At 37.9% G+C, this 25,795-nt stretch overlaps 3 protein-coding genes and 1 pseudogene across 4 annotated transcripts; all 4 read right to left on the bottom strand.

Annotated features, from left to right (window-relative positions):
* Positions 1 to 543: 543 nt before the first annotated feature.
* LOC306875194 (sialoadhesin-like) lies at positions 544 to 3,752 on the bottom strand. Its single transcript, XM_079425651.1, has 8 exons — positions 3,689 to 3,752; positions 3,108 to 3,185; positions 2,605 to 2,943; positions 2,304 to 2,531; positions 1,471 to 1,794; positions 1,090 to 1,402; positions 921 to 976; positions 544 to 824 (listed from the first exon to the last, which is right to left on the bottom strand). The coding sequence occupies exons 2-7, from the start codon at positions 3,151 to 3,153 to the stop codon at positions 937 to 939; spliced, it is 1,290 nt and encodes a 429-aa protein (XP_079281777.1). The 5' UTR covers positions 3,154 to 3,185; positions 3,689 to 3,752; the 3' UTR covers positions 544 to 824; positions 921 to 936.
* A 1,556-nt stretch (positions 3,753 to 5,308) lies between these two features.
* On the bottom strand, positions 5,309 to 14,574 carry LOC306874625 (extracellular serine/threonine protein kinase FAM20C-like; annotated as a pseudogene). Its single transcript has 10 exons — positions 14,201 to 14,574; positions 13,679 to 13,854; positions 12,509 to 12,587; positions 7,072 to 7,164; positions 6,840 to 6,955; positions 6,569 to 6,749; positions 6,232 to 6,341; positions 5,787 to 5,868; positions 5,635 to 5,694; positions 5,309 to 5,558 (listed from the first exon to the last, which is right to left on the bottom strand). The product of its transcript is annotated as an extracellular serine/threonine protein kinase FAM20C-like (transcript).
* A 2,369-nt stretch (positions 14,575 to 16,943) lies between these two features.
* LOC306875596 (dynein axonemal light chain 4-like) lies at positions 16,944 to 18,795 on the bottom strand. The gene is made up of 4 exons (XM_079426274.1): positions 18,697 to 18,795; positions 18,205 to 18,287; positions 17,664 to 17,747; positions 16,944 to 17,573 (listed from the first exon to the last, which is right to left on the bottom strand). The coding sequence occupies exons 2-4, from the start codon at positions 18,274 to 18,276 to the stop codon at positions 17,409 to 17,411; spliced, it is 321 nt and encodes a 106-aa protein (XP_079282400.1). The 5' UTR covers positions 18,277 to 18,287; positions 18,697 to 18,795; the 3' UTR covers positions 16,944 to 17,408.
* A 2,018-nt stretch (positions 18,796 to 20,813) lies between these two features.
* On the bottom strand, positions 20,814 to 25,602 carry LOC306874756 (neuronal pentraxin receptor-like). Its single transcript, XM_079424993.1, has 5 exons — positions 24,715 to 25,602; positions 23,362 to 23,596; positions 23,038 to 23,279; positions 22,601 to 22,780; positions 20,814 to 22,147 (listed from the first exon to the last, which is right to left on the bottom strand). Exons 1-5 carry the CDS (start codon positions 25,405 to 25,407, stop codon positions 21,914 to 21,916), a joined length of 1,584 nt encoding a protein of 527 aa, XP_079281119.1. The 5' UTR covers positions 25,408 to 25,602; the 3' UTR covers positions 20,814 to 21,913.
* Positions 25,603 to 25,795: the final 193 nt, after the last annotated feature.

The following is a 25,795-nucleotide window of genomic DNA, read 5'->3' as shown; positions in this document are numbered from 1 at the left end:
GTTGGGTTTGGGTTCTGTTTCATGTTCTGGTTCGTGTCTTTTATTTTGTAATTGTTTCATGCTGTTAGTGTCATGCTTCCCTTGCCCTCATGTATTCATGCAATTGGTTCTCTTGTTCATTGTGTCATGTTCTGATTGATTATCCCAGTCATGTGTCTTGTCTCTCATTGGTTGGTTCTTGTCATGTGACCTGTATTGTTTGCTATAAGTAGCCATCAAGTTGCCATTGTCTCTCTCCGTGTATTGATGTTGTAACCTGCTGTCGGTGAGTCTAGTCAAGTCTGTTTCAAGCCAAGGTTTCACTTGGGTTCTCACTACCCTCGCCTTCAGTGGACTGATCGTTACACAATTAAAAACCATCCTTTTTAAAGTTCTTATCAATTTCACGGCCACATAAAACACCATTCTAATAATGTACTTAAGGCATGCACAACTCAATCCCCTGCTTAAAGGACTGATGAATCTGAAAAACTAAAACAGGATACAGAATTGATTGGGCCCAAAATATTAGAACACAAATCCTGGTTAATAACCAATGTGTCTGCTTATTAAATTGTTTTATTGATATTTTTGTGCATCATTACAAATATTACAGTGTGCACCTATAGACCCTTTTTTTTACAACTATTTTTACAGCTACATTATTATTCTAGCCACAAGTCATAGATATGTCAATGTCTAAGACATCACTGTATCTCTGATGTTGCTGCTGACAGTTCTGACTGTTGCTAGGCGATGATGTCACAATGGAGGAACACAATGACATCACTCCAGCAGATGTGATGGACAGACAGAGGATGTACACAGATGTGGAACATCAGAATCTGAGACAAACAGTAGATGATAAAACAGAATTAAAACCATTTTGGTAGTCATTATATTTCAAGCATTAGCAGAGTCTGTACAAAATTATTTTTCACCTCTTTATTTTTGTTTTCAGTTTGGTTTTGAAATGCAATGCATTTGACTGAAAAACCTGTTGAATCATAATTCACACTCTTTCTCATTATCTGAATACATTTCATTATATTTGTATAATTGTACAAATTATAATTGTACGTCATGCAATTAGATATTGCGTTTACTCACCACATCCACAGAGCCGCTATTATGAGAAGCTGAGGTATAAACACCAGCAGAGTGACTGTATAGTGACTGAATGCTGTGCTGTTCACTGGATCAGTAATGTTGACTCCTCCAGCACAGGAATACTGTTGAAGCTCTTCACTGCTGACTGACTCCAGGTACAGCTTGTTGGCTTTAGTGAATCCATCTGTTACCTGTCGTCCGTTCTTGTACCAGATGTAAGTATGTTTGTCGTTCAGAGTGCATTTTGTTGAACAGATTAATGTCACTTCCGGTCTCTCGGATACAAAGTTTGGGCTTCTTTTCATCTGTGTATCTGGAAAACAAAAGCCTATTAGAAAATATACAGAAAACATTTAAAATCAGTTTATTGTGATCAGTTACCTGTGACAGTAAGTATGACACCAGGTGATCCAAAGTATCTGCCATTTTCATCAGTGATGAACATGAATTGATATTCTCCAGAGTCACTGATCTTAAGATCTTTGATTCTCAGTTTGTTCCCCACATACTCCACACGACCAGCAAACTGATGCTCCTCACGCAGATCCTTGAAGCCCCCAGATGGAAGGTGACGCCAGAATGTTTTATTTACAGTATAACCAGAGGGATGTGAGTATGTGCTGGAAATGTCTACTGTTGAGCCCACCAAAGCACAGACTCTTCTAGAGGTGTAAGTCACATCCCAGCAGCCGATCTGAGAAAGACCTGAAAGAGACACAGATTGCAGCTGTTAAAATCAAAATCAAGGCCTGTTCACACCAAGACCTTCACACCAACGTTTGCTACAAAAATTCAGTGTCATAAACATTTTAATTTGACTCAATGTCTGATCTTTCTCCCACTCATTACACTACAAAGTAAACTGTACAATCAATAAGATTTGTAAAACTACAACCTCGAGCAGATCACACACAGACTATTTTGTTGGCCCTGGGCTGACACATTTGCGCGACTTGCAAGTAGGTGCCAAAACGGTCCAAGGTCGGGAAAAAGCTCTGTGCCCCGTAACACACACTAAATCCATATGATCCCTTCAGAGCGGTATTTGAGACTAAGCGCATCCCAACATTAATGATGTTCAGGAACTCATGTGCCTTTATTAGAAATGTGTTAATGAGTAAATAAAGCTCTGTAAAAAGTTTACTTGCAATTTTACAATACTATGTGCTTTTACAACTAGTGCTCATTAAATAAAAATATCAAGTGTCACTCACACACAGGAGAGGAAGAATGCATAAATGGAGTAAGAAAACAGGAGTAAGCGCCAGCATCTTCAGGTGAAACTGTAATCCTCCTGGAATGAGTTTTTGGAAATTGAACATTGTTTTTCTTCCAGGAGTAATTCTGAGTTGTGGATATCAAATCACAGGGAGTCTCACAGGTCAGTTCTACGGTCTCATTTCTTGGGTCCGTAGATACAGGATTGATCCTCACCTGAAGGTCTGAATAGAGTAAAGATTAAGAAAACACAATAAATAAACATCTGAAATGACCAGAATCTGGACTCAGTTTCACCTGTGACTGTTAGACTGACGGCTGCTGAGCTGAGATGTTTAACTCCATCATCCACGAACATGAGCTGATATTCTCCAGAGTCTCTCTCTCTCGCGTCTGATATTATGAGTTCTGCTTCGTATTTATTGATGATCTGTTTCACTCGTCCTGAGTAGTCTGAGTCTAAAGTCAAATCTTCAGGTTCATTGTTTTTTCTCCAGTTTTTGCTCTGTTTCTCACTGAACCAGAACGCAGTTTTGTTGTGTATGTTGTCGTAAATGCAGTTCAACTGCACATCGGTTTCCCTCAGAGCACAAATGTCTTTACAGATCACAGAGATGTCCTTCAATGTTAGAGAGTCTGATTAGAACAAAAAACAAAAACAAACAATGAGACCATAAGATTTGCATTGATGAAAAAACCAAGTCGCTATAAGAGCAGTGAGGGAACTAAAATGTCTAAAATGGCTTTAGTCTGTGTTGGAATTTTGATAAATTGTTATTGATCCATTAAAACAATCTTACCTGAAATGTGTAGAAGCAGGATCAGTGATGTGATTCTGAAGTCCATGCTTTAATTCTCGTTTGTCAAGACTAATATTACTAAAACACACATTAATTTCAAATCATTTATCTCAATAGCTCCAACATTAATTGTATTTGCTTAAAGTGTTACATAGTTAAATAAATGTTCATTTGTTCTGTTTCTTGACCCTCATGTTGTGATCCAGTCATTTTTGCCCAGAGACTATTTTCTCCACCACCACCTTGTTACATTTGTGGTGTAAAAAATATTGCTTATAAATTCTTTTTATATCATTACCAAATATTAGATTCAGTCTTTTTGTAAAATCTGAGGTGCATAATCTCAATTAGTTCCAAAAATGAATGACAAAACCTGTGCTATCAGAAAGAAAATTGTTGACAAAAAGACAGAATCCAAACGTTGGTGATGATATAGCATAATAAGATATTTACAATCAATTTTTAAAAGTCTGGTCATTTTTGATCAGGAACACCAATTTAGGTAAAAGAATTTCAGCACAACACAAGAGTTAAAATGAAAGTAAATGAGTGATTTACATTAAATTATCATGTATACTTACATGTTGAAGATTTCTCCAGCTTACAAAGAAGTGCTGTTTCAAAAGTGATGTTCTATTCTGAGTCATTTCCTTTCTTTTTCTCTCCAATGTTTTACCCACTTGTTGAGCAATGGCAGAAAACCACCCACTGCATGAGCATCATAGTTTCCAGTTAATTTTTTTTTACTCAATTTTCCAATTAGTCGAGTCAATGACGAATTATGAAAAGTTTCAAATTTGCAGAAATGCATTTGTTAATTTCATATGATAACTTTTACACCATTTTCATTGAAAGTTAATGACTCTAAAAGGTGATGTAACTGTAACAATAAAAAACTAGTTTATTTAAACACTGAATATCAATGAGTGAACATCTTTATCTTTAGGTACTATGACAATTTGTTAATTTCACCCTTTTGTCATTTGGTTCATCACTGTGCATTTAAGGTCCTCTCAGCTGAAAGTTCATTGTCTGGCACTGTTGTGTTTTACAGGCTTTACACGCATAGCAGTAAAGGATAGCAAAGCTACTTTTAGAACTGCATTGAGACTTTTTAATCATTGTATGTATCAGGATATAGTTGTTTACAAAAATAAATAAATATTCAGGTATCCTCGCGTCATTATAGTATAGCCTATACTGTATAGGTGATAACTATACGTTTTGGTGTGTTTGTATTCAGGTACATGATGGAAGACTGAAAGAAAAGGTGTCGCAGAACCTGGAATCAGAGCTGGACAGGCTGGAGCTTCTGAAGACAGCGACATGGCGTTAACATGCTGGTTCAGAGGCAAGAGGAAGTAGTCTGCACAGAAGCAGAAGAGGAACTATTTTTGCAATGCGACCGCAGTGTGAACAGTCATTTCTGAATTCACGAGGGCTCATATCATAAAAGTTTCAAAACTCTGCTATCTTTGTCTTTTTCATATTGCCTGCGTATAATTTACGTCATGAAGATTTCACATTCATCTAGTCAGCTTTGATGAAACTCCTCAGCTAGCGCGTGTTTCAAAGTGACTTGGCAACCTTGTCACCTGACCTGAATACAGCGCGCTGATTCGCTAAAATGGACTTATCGGCTTCTGTTCGGAAAAAAAACAAGGGCGCTTTGTTCAGTAAAACGTGAACTCGCGATCCCTTGAAAGTGGACAATATCAGCTTTTTTTGACAAAACGTGTTTAGGGTTCAGATCGCGCTATATGTGTGGAGAATAATGCACGGCACTCAGTTCACTTTTTTGAAAGTGACGTTTACCGGGATTTGCAAATAAACTCTTCAACTATAAAAGTAGCTAAATATTGAATATAGCTATAAATAGATGTGTATTGACAAGATATGACAAAACAATGCACTCCATTTTCAATGTACCATACTATACCAAGTTATGACTTATAGCCAGAGCTCTTGACTAACATCATGCCCATTTTCAGACATGTTGACTGTACCATTTTTGCATTATGGATTCATCCCGAGGTAACTAGATTATGCCAGCTCCAGTTTGAATCCAGCCTCTTGAAGACTTAAAATGACTTAACACTTGTGAATATACTTGTGAATATATCAAACAAAGTGTAACTGTAGTGTAAGACCGTTTACAGTCTTGTAATACAGCACGACATCTAGATCTAAATAATATCACATCAAGCCCCAGGGTAATCGGTGATGTCGTCATACATGACATCACTGTGGTGTTGATGCTGCTGTAGGCAGTCCTGAATGGTTTGAATTACTGTTTCTAGGCGACGATCTAAAGCGGAAAGATGTTGTTCAGTCAGGAGTGGGGCCACCGCTGCAAGGGGGTCCAGAGACAAAGATGCATGCATGACATCACTCATCTGATACGACTGGAGAGATAACAGGCGTAAACGAAGAAATGTGGAACGACGGACCCTGAAGTTAAGAACGAGGGAATAATAAGCAGATCAAAAACACAACACTCTTAAATAGTTAGTTATGTTCACTCTACCTGCAGCAATGCACAAGAGGAGATAATATAGACGGTTCATCTTTAGAGTGACGTCCAAACCTACAACACAGAAGAGCCATCATGCTCATTCAAACTGAGCCAAACAAAACATCACCAGAAAACCTCTTTGACTCTCAATTTTGAATACTCACGCTCTTCCATTGTCTAAGTGTATGAGAAATGTGTCATTGCCAAACTTCTCAAACGTTTCATAGTGGTGCCTGTCCATGTTACCTGAGGAGGGTAGATGGAAAGTACCAGGAGAACAAAGATTGGTAAAGAGTATTTTGATCATTTACATCAGGTAAATTCAAGTTAATGAGGTCTAAAGTTAATGTTTGGACTCCAATGACTTTTAAAAAAAATCTTCATTTGTACACATTTTTGTGTTTTGAGTAAGTAGTGTGGCACTTGGATATATAGCCCTACCATATTACTATATTAATGTTATTTACCATGGTAATGACATGCTACACCAAGCTATTTCAAAGAATATCATAGTCCAAAAACAGGATATTTCTATGGTACATGCCAGAAAACCTAACGTTTTTTTGTAAGTGTTCACCCTTGAATCATCTGAACTGATTCATGCCACACTCATTAGAAAGTCCAGAATGCTCATGTCGATCAGATCCACCAATCAAGTGTCTCAGTCATAGGGAGGAGTCTTTTTTATGGAGTCACAGTAGTTGGAGTCTGTCTCCCATCTGTTACAGAAATAATCATCAGGTACTTATGCTGGATTCTCCACTGTGAATCATACTCAATAAATACGTACAAAAACAATAAAGAAGAACCCAAAAGTAGATACTAAGACATTTTTATGTTCAACATAAACATATTTTATGTTCAAAAGAACATACAAGATTGGAACTACATGAGGTTGAGTAATTTTGGGTTTACTATTTTTTTAAATTACACACTCTCCACCCACTGAGCCAGCTTGCTTCGGCTGTAGGACCGCCTCCAGGGACTCCTCCACGAGCGACGTGGTGCCAAACTCAAGTCTGGCAACATAGCAGCCATAGACCCCTCTATCTTGAGGGGACGGCTACAGATAGCATGCTCTGTAGAGCAGTAATAGGAACACTGGCCATAAAAACATGCATTCCCCACTGCAGAAAGAGAAAGACAGAAGGGGATGTACAAGAATTCTCTGTTTGAGAGGAAGTGATGGAGGAAGATGAGAGCCAAGTGCAACAAACCTGAAGAAGTGAAAAATGTTGTGACCAGGTTATGATCAGTGGTGATGTCTTTGATCTCTTTTATTACATTAACAAGCCTCCCAACCACTGGAGGTACCCTTCTGAAACCCAGTATATTTATTGTGAGAAAGAAAGTGTTTTCATAATTATTATTTTTTATTTCATTTGAATTTAGATTGATTAGCCAATTTATCATTTGGCTATATATGTAATATACAGTCTGTGTTCTTACCTGTCCAAGTGGAAGGCTGCGATCTCAGCATTGTGCCTCTCAAAGTCAGAAAAGTAATACAGATTCACATTGGCCTCCTCATGCCGTTCCTGTCTTAAGTGGAAACAATTCTGATCATAATTTTAAACAAAGTAATCAAAATTAAGATCTTGAAGTGCATTAACATATTTGAGACACTTCACTTTCACTGAATTTTCAAGTGTTTGACCATTGCGCTCATTCTAAAGGGAAAAAATTTACTTTAAAAAAATGTGTCTCTAAATCTTGCATTTATTTGTTTTACTTTGTTCATTGCACTGCGGCTCACAGACAGGGAAATGGAACAAATTGCAAGGTCTTGGTAGCCATTTTATAAAAAAGGAACCTACCTAAGCGCTGCTTTTTAAAACACAGTGTTATTCACGTAATGCTACAAAAGACTCATGCAACAAAGATGTCTGCCTAGCACCTCACATGTTTACATAGAAAAACAATAGCAGCACAGTGGAGTGCAAAAGTACTTTCTCTGTGAACGGCCCTTTAGTTCACAGTTTAAAGAGGTCTAAAAATCTGTGGTTTTTCGGTATTTGCTGTAATTGTATCCGGTATTACCAGAACGTACAGGTGCATCTCAAAAAATTTGAATATCATGAAATTTGAATATCATTTTTTCTTGTAACTTATTTAAAAAAAGTGAAACTTTTATATATGTAAGATTCATTACATGTGAAGTAAAACATTATGTTTATGTTTATTTCATTCATGGATATTTTTTTCCCACAAAACTTACTTCATCATCCTCATTCATATAATTTATAAAACCATGATGAAAAGGAGGCAGGATGAAGAATATCTTATATTTCCTGCCCCCTCAAAAAAAAAAAAAAACCACCAAAAAAGTCATTTCCAAAAACTCAACATATCAAGTCCCCATCAATACATGACGATAACAAATGAACAAACTAGAAACCAAAAACATCAACCCGACACAGATTCCAAAGCAAAAGCAAACCATGATAACAACCATCATCATCAATTTATATAAGTATTCATCCAAAGCAAAAGCAAACCATAATCATCATCATCATAATCATCAATTTCTATAAATGTTCATATAAATCCATTGTTTTCTCTTTAAATCCTTTTTTAAACTGAAATATATTTTTACATTGCTTTAGTTCATTTAGCAGAGAATTCCAAACTTTCACTCCCACCACTGAAGTACACTTTTGTTTTGCTGTTGTCCTTACAATTGGATACTTAAAATGTCCCTTTCTTCTTCCTTCATTTTCTATAAGGATAAACAAGTGTTGAAGGTTTGTGGGCAATATTTTATCTTTTGCTTTAAACATAACAATAAGTGTCCGTAATTCAACCAATTCTTTAAATTTTAACAGTTTAGAGCCAAAAAAATAAAGCATTTGTATGCTCTCTATAATCTGTTTTAAATATAATTCGTATGACTCTCTTTTGTAATAGGAAGAGTGACTTTGTGTTGCTTTGATATGTGTTTCCCCACACCTCCACACAGTAGCTAATATAAGGCAACACCAGTGCACAATACAAAGTTCTCAATGCCTTATAATCTAACACGTTTTACCTTATTTAATACAAAAATACTCTTAGATATCTTTTTTTGTATGTATGAGATATGTGGTTTCCAAGTCAACCCTTCATCTAGTAGCACACCCAAAAACCTAATTTCCCTAACTTTCATTATTTTTGTTCCTGCTATTGATAATACAATCCTTATAATTTTTTTTTATTACCAAAAATCATAAACTTTGTTTTCTTTAGATTTAATGACAATCTATTTATGTCAAACCATTCCTTCACTTTAACCATTTCTTGTTCCATACTAAGTACCAATTCATTTAAATCCTTTCCTGAGAGGTAAATGTTTGTGTCATCTGCAAATAGAACAAAATTCAATAACTTGGATACATCGCAAATATCATTCATGTACAGTATAAATAATTTTGGTCCTAAAACTGAACCTTGCGGTATACCACATTGAATTTGCATATTATTAGATTTGTTATTATTATACTGAACATACTGTTGTCTTTTGTTCAAATAACTACTTAACCAGTCCAATACTATTCCTCTCACACCATATAATTGTAACTTTAATAACAAGATTGAATGATCAATTGTATCAAATGCTTTCTTTAAGTCGATAAACACACCTATTGTGTGTTTCTTATTATCAGTTGCATTTACTATGTCCTCAACTATATTCATGGTCGCAGAAGCTGTAGATCTACCTAAACGGAATCCATACTGGCTCTCATTTAACAACTGTTTTTTTTCAATAAATTCATCTAATTTTTGCACAAAAACTTTTTCAAGGACTTTAGAAAATTGAGTTAATAACGAAATTGGTCTATAATTTGTAAACATATGCTTATCACCGTCTTTGTATAGTGGGACCACCTTTGCTACCTTCATCCTATTAGGGAAGATCCCTGTTTGAAATGAAAGATTAAATATATAACTTAAAGGTTTAACAATACAATCAATGGTTTTTTTCACAATAATCATATCTAACCCATCCGTATCTGTAGATGTCTTGTTTTTTAGTGCATTTACTATAGAAATAATTTTATTTTCACTAACATCTCCAAGAAACATTGATTGAAGGACTCTACTCCCCCTTATCCCTCCATTCTGTGACCCTGGATTATGTTTTTCAATATTCTCTGCTAGCTTGGGTCCCACATTTACAAAAAAGGAGTTAAATTCATTTACTACTTCGTTTAAGTTTTCAATTTTCTTATAATCCTCGTTTATAAAATAATGTGGTATACTGTCCTGACCTGATGTACTTTTCCCAATCAGCTTATTCAAAATATTCCATGTTCCTTTAATATCAGTTTTGTTTTTTTCCAATAAGCTCCCAAAATAATCTTTTTTCGCTTGCCTCATTATTGTTGTTAATTTATTTTTATATAGCTTATACTTCATTTCTGCTTCTTTTGACCTAAATTTGATAAAATCTCTATAAAGTGTATTCTTTTTTTGCATGCATTCTGTAATCCCCTGGTAATCCAAGGGTTTTTGCTAAAGCTGTCCTTATATCTACATTGCACATATGGACAATGCCTTTCATATAATGTAATATATTTATCTAAAAAAGCTTCATATGCTACATTTACTTCCCCGACATACACCTCTTTCCAGTCTTGCTCACTCAATTCTAAATCTAAATCTACAAATTGCTTCATCTGTCCTTTTTCTAACATATTTAATCCTACAGCCAGCTTCCTTCTCATTGGGTATTTGACAATCCAAAACACAAAAAACTGGTAAATGGTCGCTTATATCATTGATCACCAAACCACTCTTTATTTTACATTTAGCTCTTTGTGTAGCCCCTTGTAGGGCCAGAGAAATCAATCTCAGTCATCATTTTCTGTAAGCAAACAAATAAACAAATAATAATACCCTACAAATATTATTTTTACAACTGCTGTGTTTAACCAACAAGTACCGCCATATGAAGAACAAAATAAATATCCACAATAAATCCAAAACAAAATACAAAGTCGCTGCAATAAGAAGTCCCAATGGTAAAAAAAAAAAAAAAAAAAAAGTAGGTTTACAAAAAAACAGCAGTAGCAAAGGCAGTGTAATATTAACAGCTCATAAAATTTGAGCCTGTGTCTCCAGGAAAACATTGTTAATCCAGATCGATGAATAAAAAAAAATAAATAGAAAAAAATAACCTTACTATATACAGTCATAGTCAAAGTAGCGAGGTGTTTCCTACCTTGATCCCATAGGTACACCAAACTCCCTTCAAAACTAATTAAACATAGGCCAAGAAAAAAAACCTTTCGAGCGCCGCTCAAGAAAAGTAAAAAATAAAATATACATCCCGCCAAAAACTTGACTAATCCTTTGGTCTTCACCTGGCCCAAAGTTCCTATATTCCCAAAAAGCATGTTTGCCATTATCTTCATTTATAGTGGTCCAGATCCTTCATTAAAAAAGTTTTTTGGTTTTAATTTTGATGATTAGAGATTACAGCTCATGAAAGTCAAAAATCCAGTATCTCAAAATATTAGAATATTTCCTAAGATCAATAAAAAACAAAGGATTTGCAAAACAGAAAAGTTCAAGTTCTTTAAAGTATGTTCATTTATGCACTCAATACTTGGTCGGGGCTCCTTTAGCACAAACTCCAGTATCAGTGAGGTATGGCATGTGGCACTGCTGAGGCACTATTGAGCCTTCAGCTCGTCTGGATTGTTGGATTGACTGTTTCTCATCTTTCTCTTGAAAATATCCCATAGATTCCATATGGGGTTCAGGTCAGGTATGTTGGCTGGACAATCAAGCACAGTAAAATCATAGTCAGCAAACCACTTGGAAGTGGTTTTGGTACTGTGGGCAGGTGCTACAGTCCTGCTGAAAAAGTAAATCATCTCCATAAAGCTTGTCAGCAGATGGAAGCATGAAATGCTCTAAAATCTCCAGGTAGACGGCTGCATTGACTTTGGACTTGATAAAACACAGTGGACCAACACCAGCAGACGTCATGGCACCCCAAATCATCACTGACTTCGGAAACTTCACACTGGACTTCAAGCAGCTTAGGTTCTGTGCCTTTCCACTCTTCCTCCAGACTCCAGACCTTGATTTCCAAATGAAATCCAAAATTTACTTTGGACCACTGAGCAACAGTCCAGTTCTTTTTCTCTTTAGCCCAGGTAAGATGCTTTTGATGTTGTTTCTGTTTCAGAAGTGGCTTGAAGGCCCTTTTCCTGAAGACGTCTGAGCATGGTGACTCTTGATGCACTGACTCCAGCTTCAGTCCACTCCTTGTGAAGCTCTCCCAAGTGTTTGAATCTCTGTTGCTTGTGCACCTTTTCCTACCCAAATTCTTCCTTCCAGTCAATTTTGCATTTAATATGCTTTGATACAGCACTCTGTAAACAACCACATCTTTCAGTAATGACCCTCTGTGACTTACCCTCTTTGTGGAGGGCGTCAATGATTGTTTTTTGGACCATTGTCAAGTCAGTAGTCTTCCCCATTATTGTGGTTTCAAAGAATAAGAGATACCCGGAATTTATACTGTAGTAGGGATGGTCATCATTGAAACTCAAATGTAAATATTCTAATACTTTGAGATACTGGATTTTTGACTTTCATGAGGTGTAAGCTCTAATCATCAAAATTAAAACCAAAAAACTTTTTACATGTTTTACTTTACATGTAATGAATCTAAAATATATGTAAAAATGAAAAAAAAGAAAAATAATAAATTAACTTTTTCACGATATTCTATTTTGTTTTTAGATGCACCTGTACCTATTATAGCACTGAATGATAATGCTTATGAGCAAATAAAAAATGTCCTTATCACTTGATGTATAGACTCTTGAACATACACAAATTGAAAAATGTAACGATTTGTTGTACGAAGAGGCACATTGTGCTTGGGTCTCACTTCATGGGTTTGAAGAGTGCCTGTCCATAATTAGGAAATGACATCACCAACTTCAGCTGGGTCCCACCTGATTTTTGCACTGAAAAGCACCACAAAAGTTTCCTTGTAACATTTGTTGTAATTGCGATTTAATATCTGGTAATTGCAATTTTATATCTCACAATTCTGACTTATAACTGTGTCTTTAGTTTTCACAAATATATAGTTCTATACTGATTATTTATTTATTCTTGTCTCGACCTGGTCCAGCTGGTACTGCATGTACATGATCATTTTTGGAAACACTTTACTTAAAGCCTGTGTATATTATAAGTACTTTTAATATGTTAATTATGCATGTAATGCATTGTATGATCTCATGAATAATTGTAACCACAGTTATAACACATTATTATACTTATCTGTATAATAATGCGTCTGCCAAATGACTAAGCGTCTGCCAAATGACTAAATGTTATCTTCTCATGTTACATCTTTAGAAAGTATAATGCATTATAATTAATTTTAACTTAGGTTATAATTATTTATTAAAAGATTGGTTTCATTTTATTTTACAGTACGTGTAATTACATGTACTTACAATGTACTTAAAGTGTACTTACCCAAGAAAGTACTGGTAATATAAGGCAACTACATGGGGTAGGAGTTAGGTTTAGGGGTAGGTTCAGGGTACCTAGTTATTGTAATTACTACAATAAGTACATAGTATGTACATGAGGAACAGGACTGTAAAATTATATGCTACCAAAAGATCTAATGCATTACAACATACATACATAATGAATACCTTATAATGTATTATGCATAAAAGCTTCAAGCATACCAAATTTTCTTTAGCCCTCCTATGTCATTTCAAACGTGTATGACTTCTGGAATGTAAAATAAGATAATTTGAAGAGTGCTGATAGCCAAATGGTTTTGGTTCCAATTGACTTCTATTGCATGGACCGAAAATATAATGGAAGCCAATAGGAAGAAAAACTGTTTGGTTATTAACATTCTTCAAAATATCTTCCTTTGTATTCCACAATAGAAAGTAAGTCATACATATTTACCGGTTTAATTCTTCACTCTAACATGGAAACAGGCTTCCATGCTCTTTTCATCCTCCTCCCTCCCTCTCTCTTTATCATATAAAGGCCTTGCTTTGCACAATTTAAGGTCACCTACCTGTACTGACGATGTGATGGGATGTCATTTGCTGAGTCAGCACTGACAGATTGGGGTCTTTGTGCTGATACATCTGCCAGCGAGATATACCAAGGTGAAACCGGAGCCAAGGTGGATGTGTCTCAGTACTGGCATTCCAGCGGATAGGATCATAGCCGTCCTCATTAGCACTTAGGCTAAGGATGGGATTCACTCAAGGGTTTCTGACAGTACAGCAGTCATAATTAAAGGTGCACAAAGGAATGTTATTTGTTTTGATGGCTAATATGGCAGGACTTAATACGGACACCTAGAGGCCAGGATGAATTATACACAAAAGTGAATGTTTTTGATTGTGATTATCTTGATTCCGACTGATTCGAGAACCAGTTAGACCACTATGACTTGTCAGCAATAATAATGAAACTTATTTATTAATTTATGGAATTTATATATTTAGCCTGGAAATTATATTAGAAAATCAAACAAAATCACATGCAGTCCAAAATCATTTAAAAAAAAGTGACGTCATAACATCCTCACCACTGCTGTGTGCTATGCTCTTCCTCTTTTTTTTTTTTGTTCGGACTTTCAGCAGCCAATCACCTTCGGGCAGAGGTGGAGTGGGCAAATTGTACAGCGGGTGGGAGAACAGAGCCTCCAGTTTGGCAAGATCACCTGCTGTCCATTTCCACTTCCTGGGTGTCACTTCCTGCAGCAGCCGTTGTGCTTGTTGAAGTAGATGTATTTTGAACGGAGAAGCTGATGGAGGTCTGGATGTCAGGGTATGAGTGGAGCTCGCAGCAAGTGTGGTATATGGACAGGACAAGTGAAACCATGAGCAAGTGCAGACTCAGGAAGACAATTAACAACCACAAGCGCAATGTCCGTGAACGCCGACGTGTACATACTCGCATTGTACTGAAACGAGATGGCAAAAAGTATAAAGTTCAACTCTACAGTCACCTGTTAAAGAATATAGATCAAAACATACCTGTTTTCCAGTTGAAGGTGTTTCTGTCTCCGTCTCTCTGGACTAAAAGGAAGCTCAGATTGTCCTTTAGACCTTTATTCCCTTTTTACTCTCTTGCACTCCCTTTTTCTCTCAAACATTACAAAGGAGAGGTGCCAGGTTAGGTTGATCTGAAAGGACATGTTTACTTTCCCCCCTACAATGTCAAGCACATGTCTCCCAATATGGGAGTTGTGTCTTCTTTTTTTTTTTTTTAAACCAAATTGTCCTCTACCCTCATGCAACCAAACACAATTTTTCACTTTCATTCTCTGTAGAGCACAATTGTTTATTAGCAGTTTCTCTGGTGAAACCATATGACTGGGGGTCATGGCCATGAAAGCTTATATGAAAATGTTTTTAAAATATATTATTTTATTAAGATTTATCTTTAATAATTAATTTAGTACAAAAACTATTGTGGTGGTATAATAATAATAATTGGGCCAACAAACTAAGGAATTAATATATTATAAAGGTTGCAACGAAAAAAAAATGCTTCTCCTTTCATTGAAGCCTTGCCTTTTTTCCCATCAATATTCCTAAGTATGATATGCTTTCATGTAAGTATCATTTCACCTGTCACGTAGAGAACTGTTGTAAGCCTGATAGACAAAAATGCTCTTTTGGGCCTCATAATCTCATCCTGTACTTGGAGACAGACTGGCACAAGCATCTCTCGTGCAAACATGCGCCCACATTCACCACACATCGGCAGATGAATAACCCGGAGAACACCTCGCATCGCCTGGTGCGTCGTGATCAAATCTGCACATGCATAATGGCATGCAATCAGAGATCAGATACACAGCAGAAGGGAACGTGAATGCCATGACTGTATGGCAGTCATGATAGATAGATATGTATACATCTGTGATAATTAGTTATCCTTCAGCGTCTTGTAACATTGTCTTTACAGGTTGCTAAGTAACAGTATTGAAATGAAGCTGATCAAAAGGGAGATGCCAAAAGGTCAAACGATTAACGCAAAGTTGTTTAGAGTGTGGGAGTTTGCGTAAAGCCTTTTTTAGCCAACCAAAAGACTGGCTGTGGTTTGATAATATGCCAGGCAGAAATATGCGTTTCTCCATAATGCATATTTGTCAGACAAATATGACATTTTTATATATGACAATCTATTTTATAAATGCAGATTGTAGATGTGTCATTATTACAAAATGTTTTGACGTTAATGGTTAAGCAACATATAACTGGACTTCCCATTGATGACGTATACAAGACTTAAATCAGTTACTCTAACCAGATCTCACAGCAATTCGTAAATATTTTACGAGGTCGCTAATTTATACGAATTCGTACAAAAGGACCACACCTAACCCTACCCCTCACACAAATCGTACAAGTGAGGTCATACAAATTGTTTGAATTTGCCACCTCATGAAATACATACGAATTGGTCATGAGATAGCATTGGTTTAGTCTGCTTAAACTCCGCCCCTGCAAGCTCACAGGCCACACCCATATCTCAACATCCAATCAACAACTGATGCATAGAACCATGTCTCCGCCCAACATTTTTTTCTTTTTTCAAAAATCCAATAAACTCAGATGTATGCCACAATACGGAAGAAAATCTCTTAAATTTAATTGCAACTTCAAATTTACAGTTAAAAATAAAACGGCAGTTGTGGTATTGTGAAAAGATTTTGGCAATATTATGGGATGGCGTATTGGTGCTTGTCAGTTTTTATATTTGATAACTGCATGCGTTTCATAACTGTATTTCATATACCAATATTATTTAAATAGTACTACTGTCATGCAAGGACGTCAGGGAATATCCTTTCACTACTTTTCACCACAAATTTTTCAGTAAATTATTTGTTTTAAATTCTACGGATAAAGGCATTTTTCTCCACTGACAGCTCATGTAAAAGTCAGAACGAGTGTCCAAGCAGTTGATAAAAGCATCACAGCCATCTAACAAGTGATGAACATGACTCCCTTTAATGGCTTTTTCACTGAAGAAAGCAATATTACGATAGAGGACACTTCACAAGATGTTAATTGATGGACTGGATTACTTGTGCATTACTGTGATGTTTTCATCAGCTGTTTGAACTCTCATTTTGACGGCACCCATTCACTGCTGAGGATCCACTGGTGAGCAAGTGATGTAATACTACATTTCTCCAAAACTGTTCCCATGAAGAAACAAACTCATTTACATCTTGTATGACCTGAGAGTGAGTAAATTATTGGGTGAACTGTTCCGTTAAGTGTCTGTTTTTTAAATAATTTTTTCTGTCATTTCAAATTATGCATAGCAGGTACAAATGAGTTTAATTTCTAATGAGGTTTTATTACACAAGACAATAACAATAGTTATTAATAAAACAAATACACATTACAGCTGTGCAAAATGTACAACTCCTATAAAATATCTGAAGTTTTAAAAACAGATCATATGTATTCACATAGTATTTAAAAAATAGGATTTGTCTTATAAAAATAATTTGTTCTTCAGAAAAAAAATGAAAGGATTGGAAATTATCATAAGCAACTGAGGATGGACAGATAGAAGACAGAAAATAGACAGATGGAGAAAGAGTGGCAGAATTGGACAATAAAACCAACAGATGGCCTGCCAGCTTTCAGAGAACAGTTAAAACAGAGAAGAATTCATAAAACGCTACATTCAAAATAACCATATGAAATGATGCACCATGTTCAGTAATGAATATAAAGTCAGAAAACACATGAAAAAGTCATTTAGTGTTAGGAACACTTCCATACGCACACCGCCAAACCTCCACCGAAGAACATGTAAAGCAGGTTCTTCACTTCGTGTGTAATTTCAAAACCGAAGCCCTCACCAATCACCACATGCCAAGAGCTCCCAAATTTCTTATCCATAGACTCCTTTATCATTTTAGCAGCGCTCTGTTGAGAAAGAACCACCCAAAGGAATGAACAATCACAAAAGAGACCTCATTAAAATCTCATTTGCTTCTCCTGACAATGAGAACTAACCTCATTATTACTGGCAAACTTCTCACATGCCGTAACGCAGAGCTCCATGGTCTCCACCCGCATCTCCTCAGACATATCTGTGTGCTGTGGAGGATATATACGTTTCTGGTCAATTTATGTTTTTTCTTTACGTGTTGAAACTTTTATACTCATTTTGAGTTGTGATACTTCAAATTATCCGAATTCGTATTATGACTGAGATGTCATTTTGACCATTATTTCATGATTAAATGCAGCTGGACAGGCCCAAAATAAAAACATTTATTTGTGTACCTTCTTTATGCATCTGAAAGTCACTTTTTTTTTTTTTTTTCCAAAGAAATAAAGACTGAGTTGAAGATGTACATTTTTATAAGCTCATGTAACAAACCAATGATTTTTGGTATTACCAATGCCATGCTTGACTGTTTGAGTTCAGGAAAGCACTACGGAAAACATGCTTTTCCACCAATTTTTTGTATTGCTTGTTACAACTGTTTATAATTTTCATAATTTGTAATCAGTGACGATTGAAGAAGTCCATTCACGCAGCAGTTTTTACCCGTATGAGAGGAAAGCTGTGTAGTCTCTTGTAGTCTGCCTCGTCCTTCTTGGCATCGACTGTCTCTGCCATGGTGTTTAGTTCTATATGAGAATAAATGGACAGGTTTAAGATGTCAGAAATCAAATCTAATATCTAAGAAGGATATTATTTTAATAGATTTTAATTTTAAGGTTCAATAACATGACATTACCATGATTTCATGTCCAAACAACAATGCTAATACCATAGTACTTTTTGTTGAAGTAAATGTCATATAGACATAATTTAGCATATTCTTGAATAGTTACTAATAGTCCTGCATGCTTACGAAGCGATTATTAGCTTTGTTTTGAAAAGCGAACAGTAACTTATAAGGAAAACTGCTAGCTTGCTTAGCTAAGTTGTATGGCTAGGTCGCTCGTTTTTAGTCCATTAACACTATATTATCTAATTAGGTGTTTAACGTTGCATATAAACTAGCTTGGGAAGTATAAATTGATATTTACGTACCGTAATAAAAGAAAACTGAAGTTCAATGAGCTTAAACCGACATCGCTAGAGATGCATGTCCTCCACCATGGCAACCACTCCTGCGCGACAGCTGTGCGTAACCCCGCCCTTCGTAACGCGACGCTTGTCGTGATTGGTCCGTGGGCGTGTCGTTCATTCGTTCGATCAAGAACTCGTCATGCACCAGCATGTCAAGTCAAGTGAATTTCTATGGTCCTTTAACAATATTTTTTTTCTGGTCTTCTTCATTTATGAGGACAGATAATTGAAAATAAGGCAAATTTAAGAAGTATACTTAAAGGAGTAGTTCACCCAAAAATGAAAATTTGCTGAAAACTGAGGATACCCAAGATGTAGCCTAGCTGAGTTTGTTTCTTTAATCTGAAAACTTCAGGCTGAAAGCTCAGTATTTTATGACCACAGACACCAGCTGTGTTTTATCCCCATGTAACCTTACTGGGGTCTAAGCAGGGTGAAGCCTGCTGTCTAGATGCTGCATTGGTCCCACTACATCCATCTGTGTTGTTTACTCTCTTGCTTTTTTACTGACCCTATTAAGCTCTAGATGCATCTGTGCACAGCTGGTGAGTTTGCCCCAGATAACTGTCACACTGATATAAGAGCTGTCAGCAAGAAGCAATGCTGCTCCGAGTATTACCAAAGAGTTGCTGGTAGCCACTGACTTAGTATTTGTTTTTATCAACTGTTTGGGTACTAACACTCTACAAAATATCTTATTTTATTATGTTCAACAGAAGGAGGAAACTTGGTTGGAACAACTTGAGGGACAGAATTTTCATCCCTTTAAATGTTAACAGGATACCATTACCACACTGCAATACAGCTAAATATTTTCTCATATATCCCAGTTTAATATTCAGGGAGATAATTAAGCTAGCCATTTGTAGGTTAGGATATACAGTATGTAATGCATTGGATGGTGCTGATTTTGAGATACTTGATCATCTAAAAGCTTTCCATGAGTTTCCCCGACAGACCATGTTTTGATTTGTGGATTACAGGGGATTTTCAGTTTCTAGATAGATTTACCAATAAAAGCAAGGGGAGGGGATAATCTAACCACTGATTTGAGCAAGAATGTTACCTTAGGAGGAGGAGAAAAGAGAAGAGACTCTTCTCTTAGGAATAAAGGCAGCCACTGTACACATCTATGTCATGATATTATTTTTAGATGATTGTGGGAAGGATATATGAAGGATACCCAGCTGTCTTATGATTATTATATTTTTCAATACTGAAAAGATTAAATTAATTCAAATGGCAAATACAGAGGCTGTATAGAAGAGGAAATACACACACACACGGAGGATGTTGCTGGTGTGAGAGAAGCAGCAGGGGTCAATGTGATGGAGGGGGTGATTAACACACATCTATAATTCAACAGCAGCAGCAACAATGTGAAGAGAGGATGAGAATGACAATAACCAGGATTTGCATGAATTTGAGCCAATGAGATTGTGCATATACATTGTTGTTTATGCATATATTTTAAGTGTTTTGTTTTGTATTGATTTAAGGAGTAGTGGATAAATACTATAACAGTCATGATCAAAATAATGTAATGGATATCAAACCTTCGGGATATTATGTGATTCAAAAGTCCTATCTATCTATCTATCTATCTATCTATCTATCTATCTATCTATCTATCTATCTATCTATCTATCTATCTATCTATCTATCTATCTATCTATCTATCTATAATGGTTAGAGAGTCGTAATCGAAAGACTCGTAATCGAAAGGTTGCGGGTTCGAGTCCCCGGCCGGCAGGGATTGTAGGTGGGGGGAGTGAATGTACAGCGCTCTCTCCGCCCTCAATACCACGACTGAGGTGCGCTTGAGCAAGGCACCGAACCCCCAACTGCTCCCCGGGCGCCGCAGCATGGCTGCCCACTGCACCGGGTGTGTGTGTGTGTGTGTGTGTGTGTGTGTGCATTTGTTCACTACTCACTGCTGTGTGTGTGCACTTGGATGGGTTAAACGCAGAGCACCAATTTCGAGTATGGGTCACCATACTTGACAATACGTCACGACTTAACTTAGATGGATACATACATACATACATACATTCAAGTAAACAAGACAATGCACTCTCATAGTTCATTATCTTCACAGTTTTAATATTTTCATCCACATTTGTCACAATATCATTGTAGATCCTTGGTGGTGCAAATATGAAGAAGCACTATACTAACATCACAGCTGATAATCAACCAATAGCAAGAGTCAAATAAACAGACAGGCACTTCCCCATAAGCTTTTCTCTGTGAGGGGGCAAGTAGGGCTAGATGCAGTGCAATGGTAGCACAACAAGATTTTCACATTCAAGTTTTACATTCATATTTTCATAGTGTGTGGTCTGCACATCAGATCTTCAAAATTTTGTGTGATGTTTAAGATATTAAGCGTCGAATAACACATTTTGGTTTAAAAAAAGTTTTGGATCTAACTGAATCTGTGAGAAAAGATACACAGCAGGGTAAAGACCCATGTGACCAGATGCCAAAAGAGATAAATTAAAATTTTAAACGTTATGATAAAGATACGACGTTGTACACTTTTGAGTGCTGCCGACTTGAAATCACAAGTGCTGTGACCCTAACACCATGTCTACACCGGATGGGACAGTTGTTTACTGTCAAGGTGTCGTGCTATGCCACGCTGCATCCAGTGTAGACAGCATCACTGATTATAATGAGTTCTATAGTATTTTGTCGCACCATGTCGCTCGCATCCGGTGTAGACACGATGTAAGGGACCGGTAATAAAAACAAGAAAGGAAAAAGCTGCTCTGGGAAAACGCAAAAGCTCCACTTTACACAAATAATGAAACAAGAGCAAGACAAGTGCTGTGAGAATGAGCCACATCCATCATATTATAAAAACATTCTCTATATCTGAAGGGACCATTGTGCGGTAATGCTTTGAGAAGAAGGGCATGAAATAACACAAGCAACACGAGATGCAAACAGGCCTTTAAAAGCCTTCGGCAGCAGCTCTATCCGAAGTAATGCAACAACACGCACAGACAAATCCCTTCCCTGCAGAAACAAACACTCAGTGAGAGTGTAGCTCTATGGTAAATATGTTCTATACACAGACCGGGACCACGGCACAGTTGTCATACCTTTCAGGCCATTTTTGTCTCAGTTACCCTCGCCTCAAAAAAAGAAAGCAATCAACCCATGGCCCTGCTCACTGCCGGGGATGGGAGCTCTGAAGGCAGGGGTCCACAGGGTCCTTGACGGCACCTCCAAACACGTCCACATCACGGTCTGTCCAGGGCACTATGTTCCCCAAGCGGGGTGACTCTGCACACGCCGCCAAAGCAGCAACCTCTGTTGGGGACAACACCCGGTCCCACAGATTAAACAATGAAAGCTCCCCAACAAGAGCCTGGGATGCATCAAACCGCCCACCAAGGGTATCCTGCAAAGGAGCCAAGGAGAGCAGAAGGGTTACACATGGATAAACATAACGTTGCATCAGAAAAACCATACAAAAATGGTACCTTGATGGGATCAACACATTGTCACTGGGGTCATACCCTCAAAGATATACCTCTCTACCATAACAACCCTTGAAGGATGCAAACATTGTCATAAAAAATGTGCAAAAATTTGACATTTAGAGGCACTAACCTTTAAAGGACAACTTATCTACCCCTAAAAGGTGCATATTGGAGTAGAAATATGTAGCTTTATGGTACTACCATAAATCCTTTAGGGCAAAATAAGGTGCAAAGATGTCCTGTTAAGGTTACTGCCCCAGTGACAAGCTTTTGCCCCACTGAAGGTGCACATTTTGCACATTTTTTCCAAGAGTGAAGGTGTACCTTTGAGGGTGTATTCAGACTCTTCAAGGATTCACTGTCTTGCTTACCTGTTCTTGTCCCAACACCAAGACGCCCCCGGATTTGATTGGGTGCCATGCAGACAAAGCTTCACCCCGTCCTCTCAACTTTCCACTTTGATATGCTTTCCAAACTCCATCCCGTAGGGTCCAACTCACACATATGTGCTGCCAGATGCCCTGGGGCAAAGATAGAGGCAGCTGTGCCACCTGTAAATGGAAGGAACGGTTGAGTCCATTAGCTGTATTGCACAAGGCTGCTGCGGAAGGAAGGTTTAGTGCAGGGTTCCTCAAATCTGGACATGGAGGTCCAGAGTTGAGCTCAAACCCTAACTATAAATTTTGTAGTAACTCTGAAGACCTTGATTAGCTTGCTCAGGAGTCTTTGACATGGGTTAGAGCTAAACTCTGCAGAGCAGTGGCCCTCCAGGCCCAGATTTGAGGAACCCTGGTGTAGTAGGTCTTACCTTATCATTGATGAGTAGTTCTGCTGGATTATGAATGCCCTGCAACAGGACAAGTTCATTGGGTTGTTCCGGTACAGCATAGGAAAATGGCGTCCCAATTCCACTCTCAGCAGGCTTGAGCCACAGACACGCCGTGAAGGCGTAAATCTCTGGAATATTCCGCCTGACAAGCCCGTACATGTGGTTAGTCCGCACAGGGAAGGAAAGTTTATACCCTTGTGGGTAATTGTAATCTGTAAGACCTGGGAAGAAAAGATTGATAGAGTGAGTTGAATATAAAGAGACCATTTAATCCCCTGTATTTGACCAAACCTTCCTCCTCACTCTGTTCCAGCTCTGCAATACGCTCTTGCAGGGTGTTGATTCCCTGGTCGATGTGCTGGTGGTGGCTCTGGGTCTCTTTCCGGAGGTTCTTCCTCTCCTTCTCCAGCAGCCTAATCTTTTTTTCCAGTACTCCCTCCAGATCCCCCACAGGCCTGCCAGGCTCGCCCACCACTACACTCCCCAGTGTGCTCACAGTATGCTCAGTGTGGTTCATCACTGCCGGACCTATCTCCAACTGTGAGAGAATTATGCAAGAAGTCAATATCGCAAAACCTAATACATCATGTTCAACAAGTGCACCTGACTATATTAGATCCATTTAAATTACAGGAAATCAAAAAAATGATTTGTTCTTGAATCTGACATACTTTTCAAATTAATTCTAATTTAAGGGGAGCTAGAATGGAGGCCAAGATTTTGAGTGAACATTGACTTACATTTCTTTCTGTTCCTCAAACACTTATTATATGGTTTCAGAAGACTTGGAATATGATATATGAGTTATAAAAAATACTTTTTTAAAATCTTTTACATGCTTTTTGAAGCTTGAACGCTCCCTGTAATTGCATAGAAAACAGTGTCCACTACATTCCTTAAAATTACTTCTTTAGGGCTGCTCTACAGAAGAAAGAAAGTCATATGGGTTTGGAAGGACACGAGGGTGAGTAAATAAGCTCACATTTATTTTATATAGTTTTTCACAATAGAAGCTTTACAGAAAATGTTTCAATAATGAAATCTAGCCCTAATGAACAGGATTTATTTATTTTTTTGATTTCAGCAATAAAAACTCTGGTCCATAAGTCAATATCACAACAACTACAATTCAGGTGTAACTGCTGACAGTGTTCCAGCCGGCTGAGAACCAGCACTATTCTCTCCTCCGTCATGATATATGCATGTCTTTCTACCCAAGAGATGAACAAGATGGAGGGGAAAGGAACCTCTCACCAGGTGAGAAAAACACACAGACATAAAAATCCCTGCTGAAAAAAACTGTAGAAACCATCACGTAAATTCTAATGGTTTCCACTACAAATACCATTAAACAATTACAAACCATCAACTTTTAACCATTAATTTTTTTTAATAAATGGTTTTCTGTAGTGTGTTTTGGGACATATTCCATTAGCATTTATTGGTTTTAACAAGCCACCAATAGAAGGCAACCACTTACCAGTAGAAACCCACAGGATCCAGTACAGTTTCCATTAAAACCGGTACAATTACCATCATAACCAGTAAAACCATTACAAATTTAGTTTCCCATTGCAAGAACTGTTTCCCTTAAATACCTCCAAATTCCAAAAAGCTTTTAGATTTTTTTAAGTGTTTATAGTTTCTCATACCAACCTCCAGCTTTTCTATGCGATCTTTGAGTTGAAGAATGGCTTTCTCCAGTTCCTCCACAGCCCGCGCCGTCTGCAGCTGTACTGCGACCGAGCTGCTCACATCGTCCCCGGCCATGTGGCGACGGTTGCCTGCCCAAACCCCCATACTCCTCTCGTGGAGACTCCTTTCCTCCAGTCCGCTCTCACACTCCGAGAGTTTCCCGGTGAGCTCCGTGATGGTCCTCTGGTCCATGAGGATCTGGTCGTTTTGTTGCATGACGATCTGCCGGAGCTCCTCAGCGGTGGTGCGGAGACTCCAGTCCTCCTCATCTGCAAATGGGTCATCGGCTTGTTCTCTCAAACCCCTGGATTTGCAGTCAGTGATGGGAACAGGGGTACAAACGAGTCGATTGAGGGTGAACTGTTTTGGACTTGGTCCAGTCACGTCCCCGGTACTGAGCTCATTGAGCGACGGCATCTCCAGGCCGATGTCCAATCCGCCGCCTTCATACGATTCAGCACCATGGAGAGCTCCGAGCGGCCCGGCGTGCGCTACGGATCCCGGCAGCGGCTCCAGGAGCGACAGTGAGCGGTTGTCGGATAGCGCTTGGGGCACAGCGGCCGAGGATCGTGAATACACGCTGGCGATGATACAGATGACCGCGCCGAGAAAAGCCAGGAGGCCGGCGGAGACTAAAACCACGACGAACTTCATCGCACCGATTGAGATTTACAATAAATCGGCTGGATGTAGTTTTATCGAAGTATAATATTTACAAACGACCAGTTTTCACCATCAGAAGCAGGTCTGGATGAAATGAAGGTCGATCGCATCGGCTGTTTTTTTCCTCCACTGGCAGCAGAAGATGCTGCGCCTCCTCCTTTCCTGTTGCTAAGTGCCATTCTGGCTGGTTTCTATGGCTACCGCGCGCAATAGAGGTGGTGAGAGACTGTGATAAAAATGCGTGATGTGTCACATTGATGTAAACACCTTTTGGTCTTTTCATCATCATCATCTATGAAAACAGACTGCGTTACTGAAGAGAAAAACATACTTCAGAATAATTTGAGTGATTGTTTGGTTTTTAGTGATTCCGAAAGAG

Source organism: Barbus barbus (assembly GCF_936440315.1).
Source record: "Barbus barbus genome assembly, chromosome: 9".
Lineage (NCBI taxonomy): Eukaryota > Metazoa > Chordata > Actinopteri > Cypriniformes > Cyprinidae > Barbus > Barbus barbus.
Note: the sequence above shows the minus strand (reverse complement) of the source record. Positions and strands in the feature narration are given on the sequence as shown.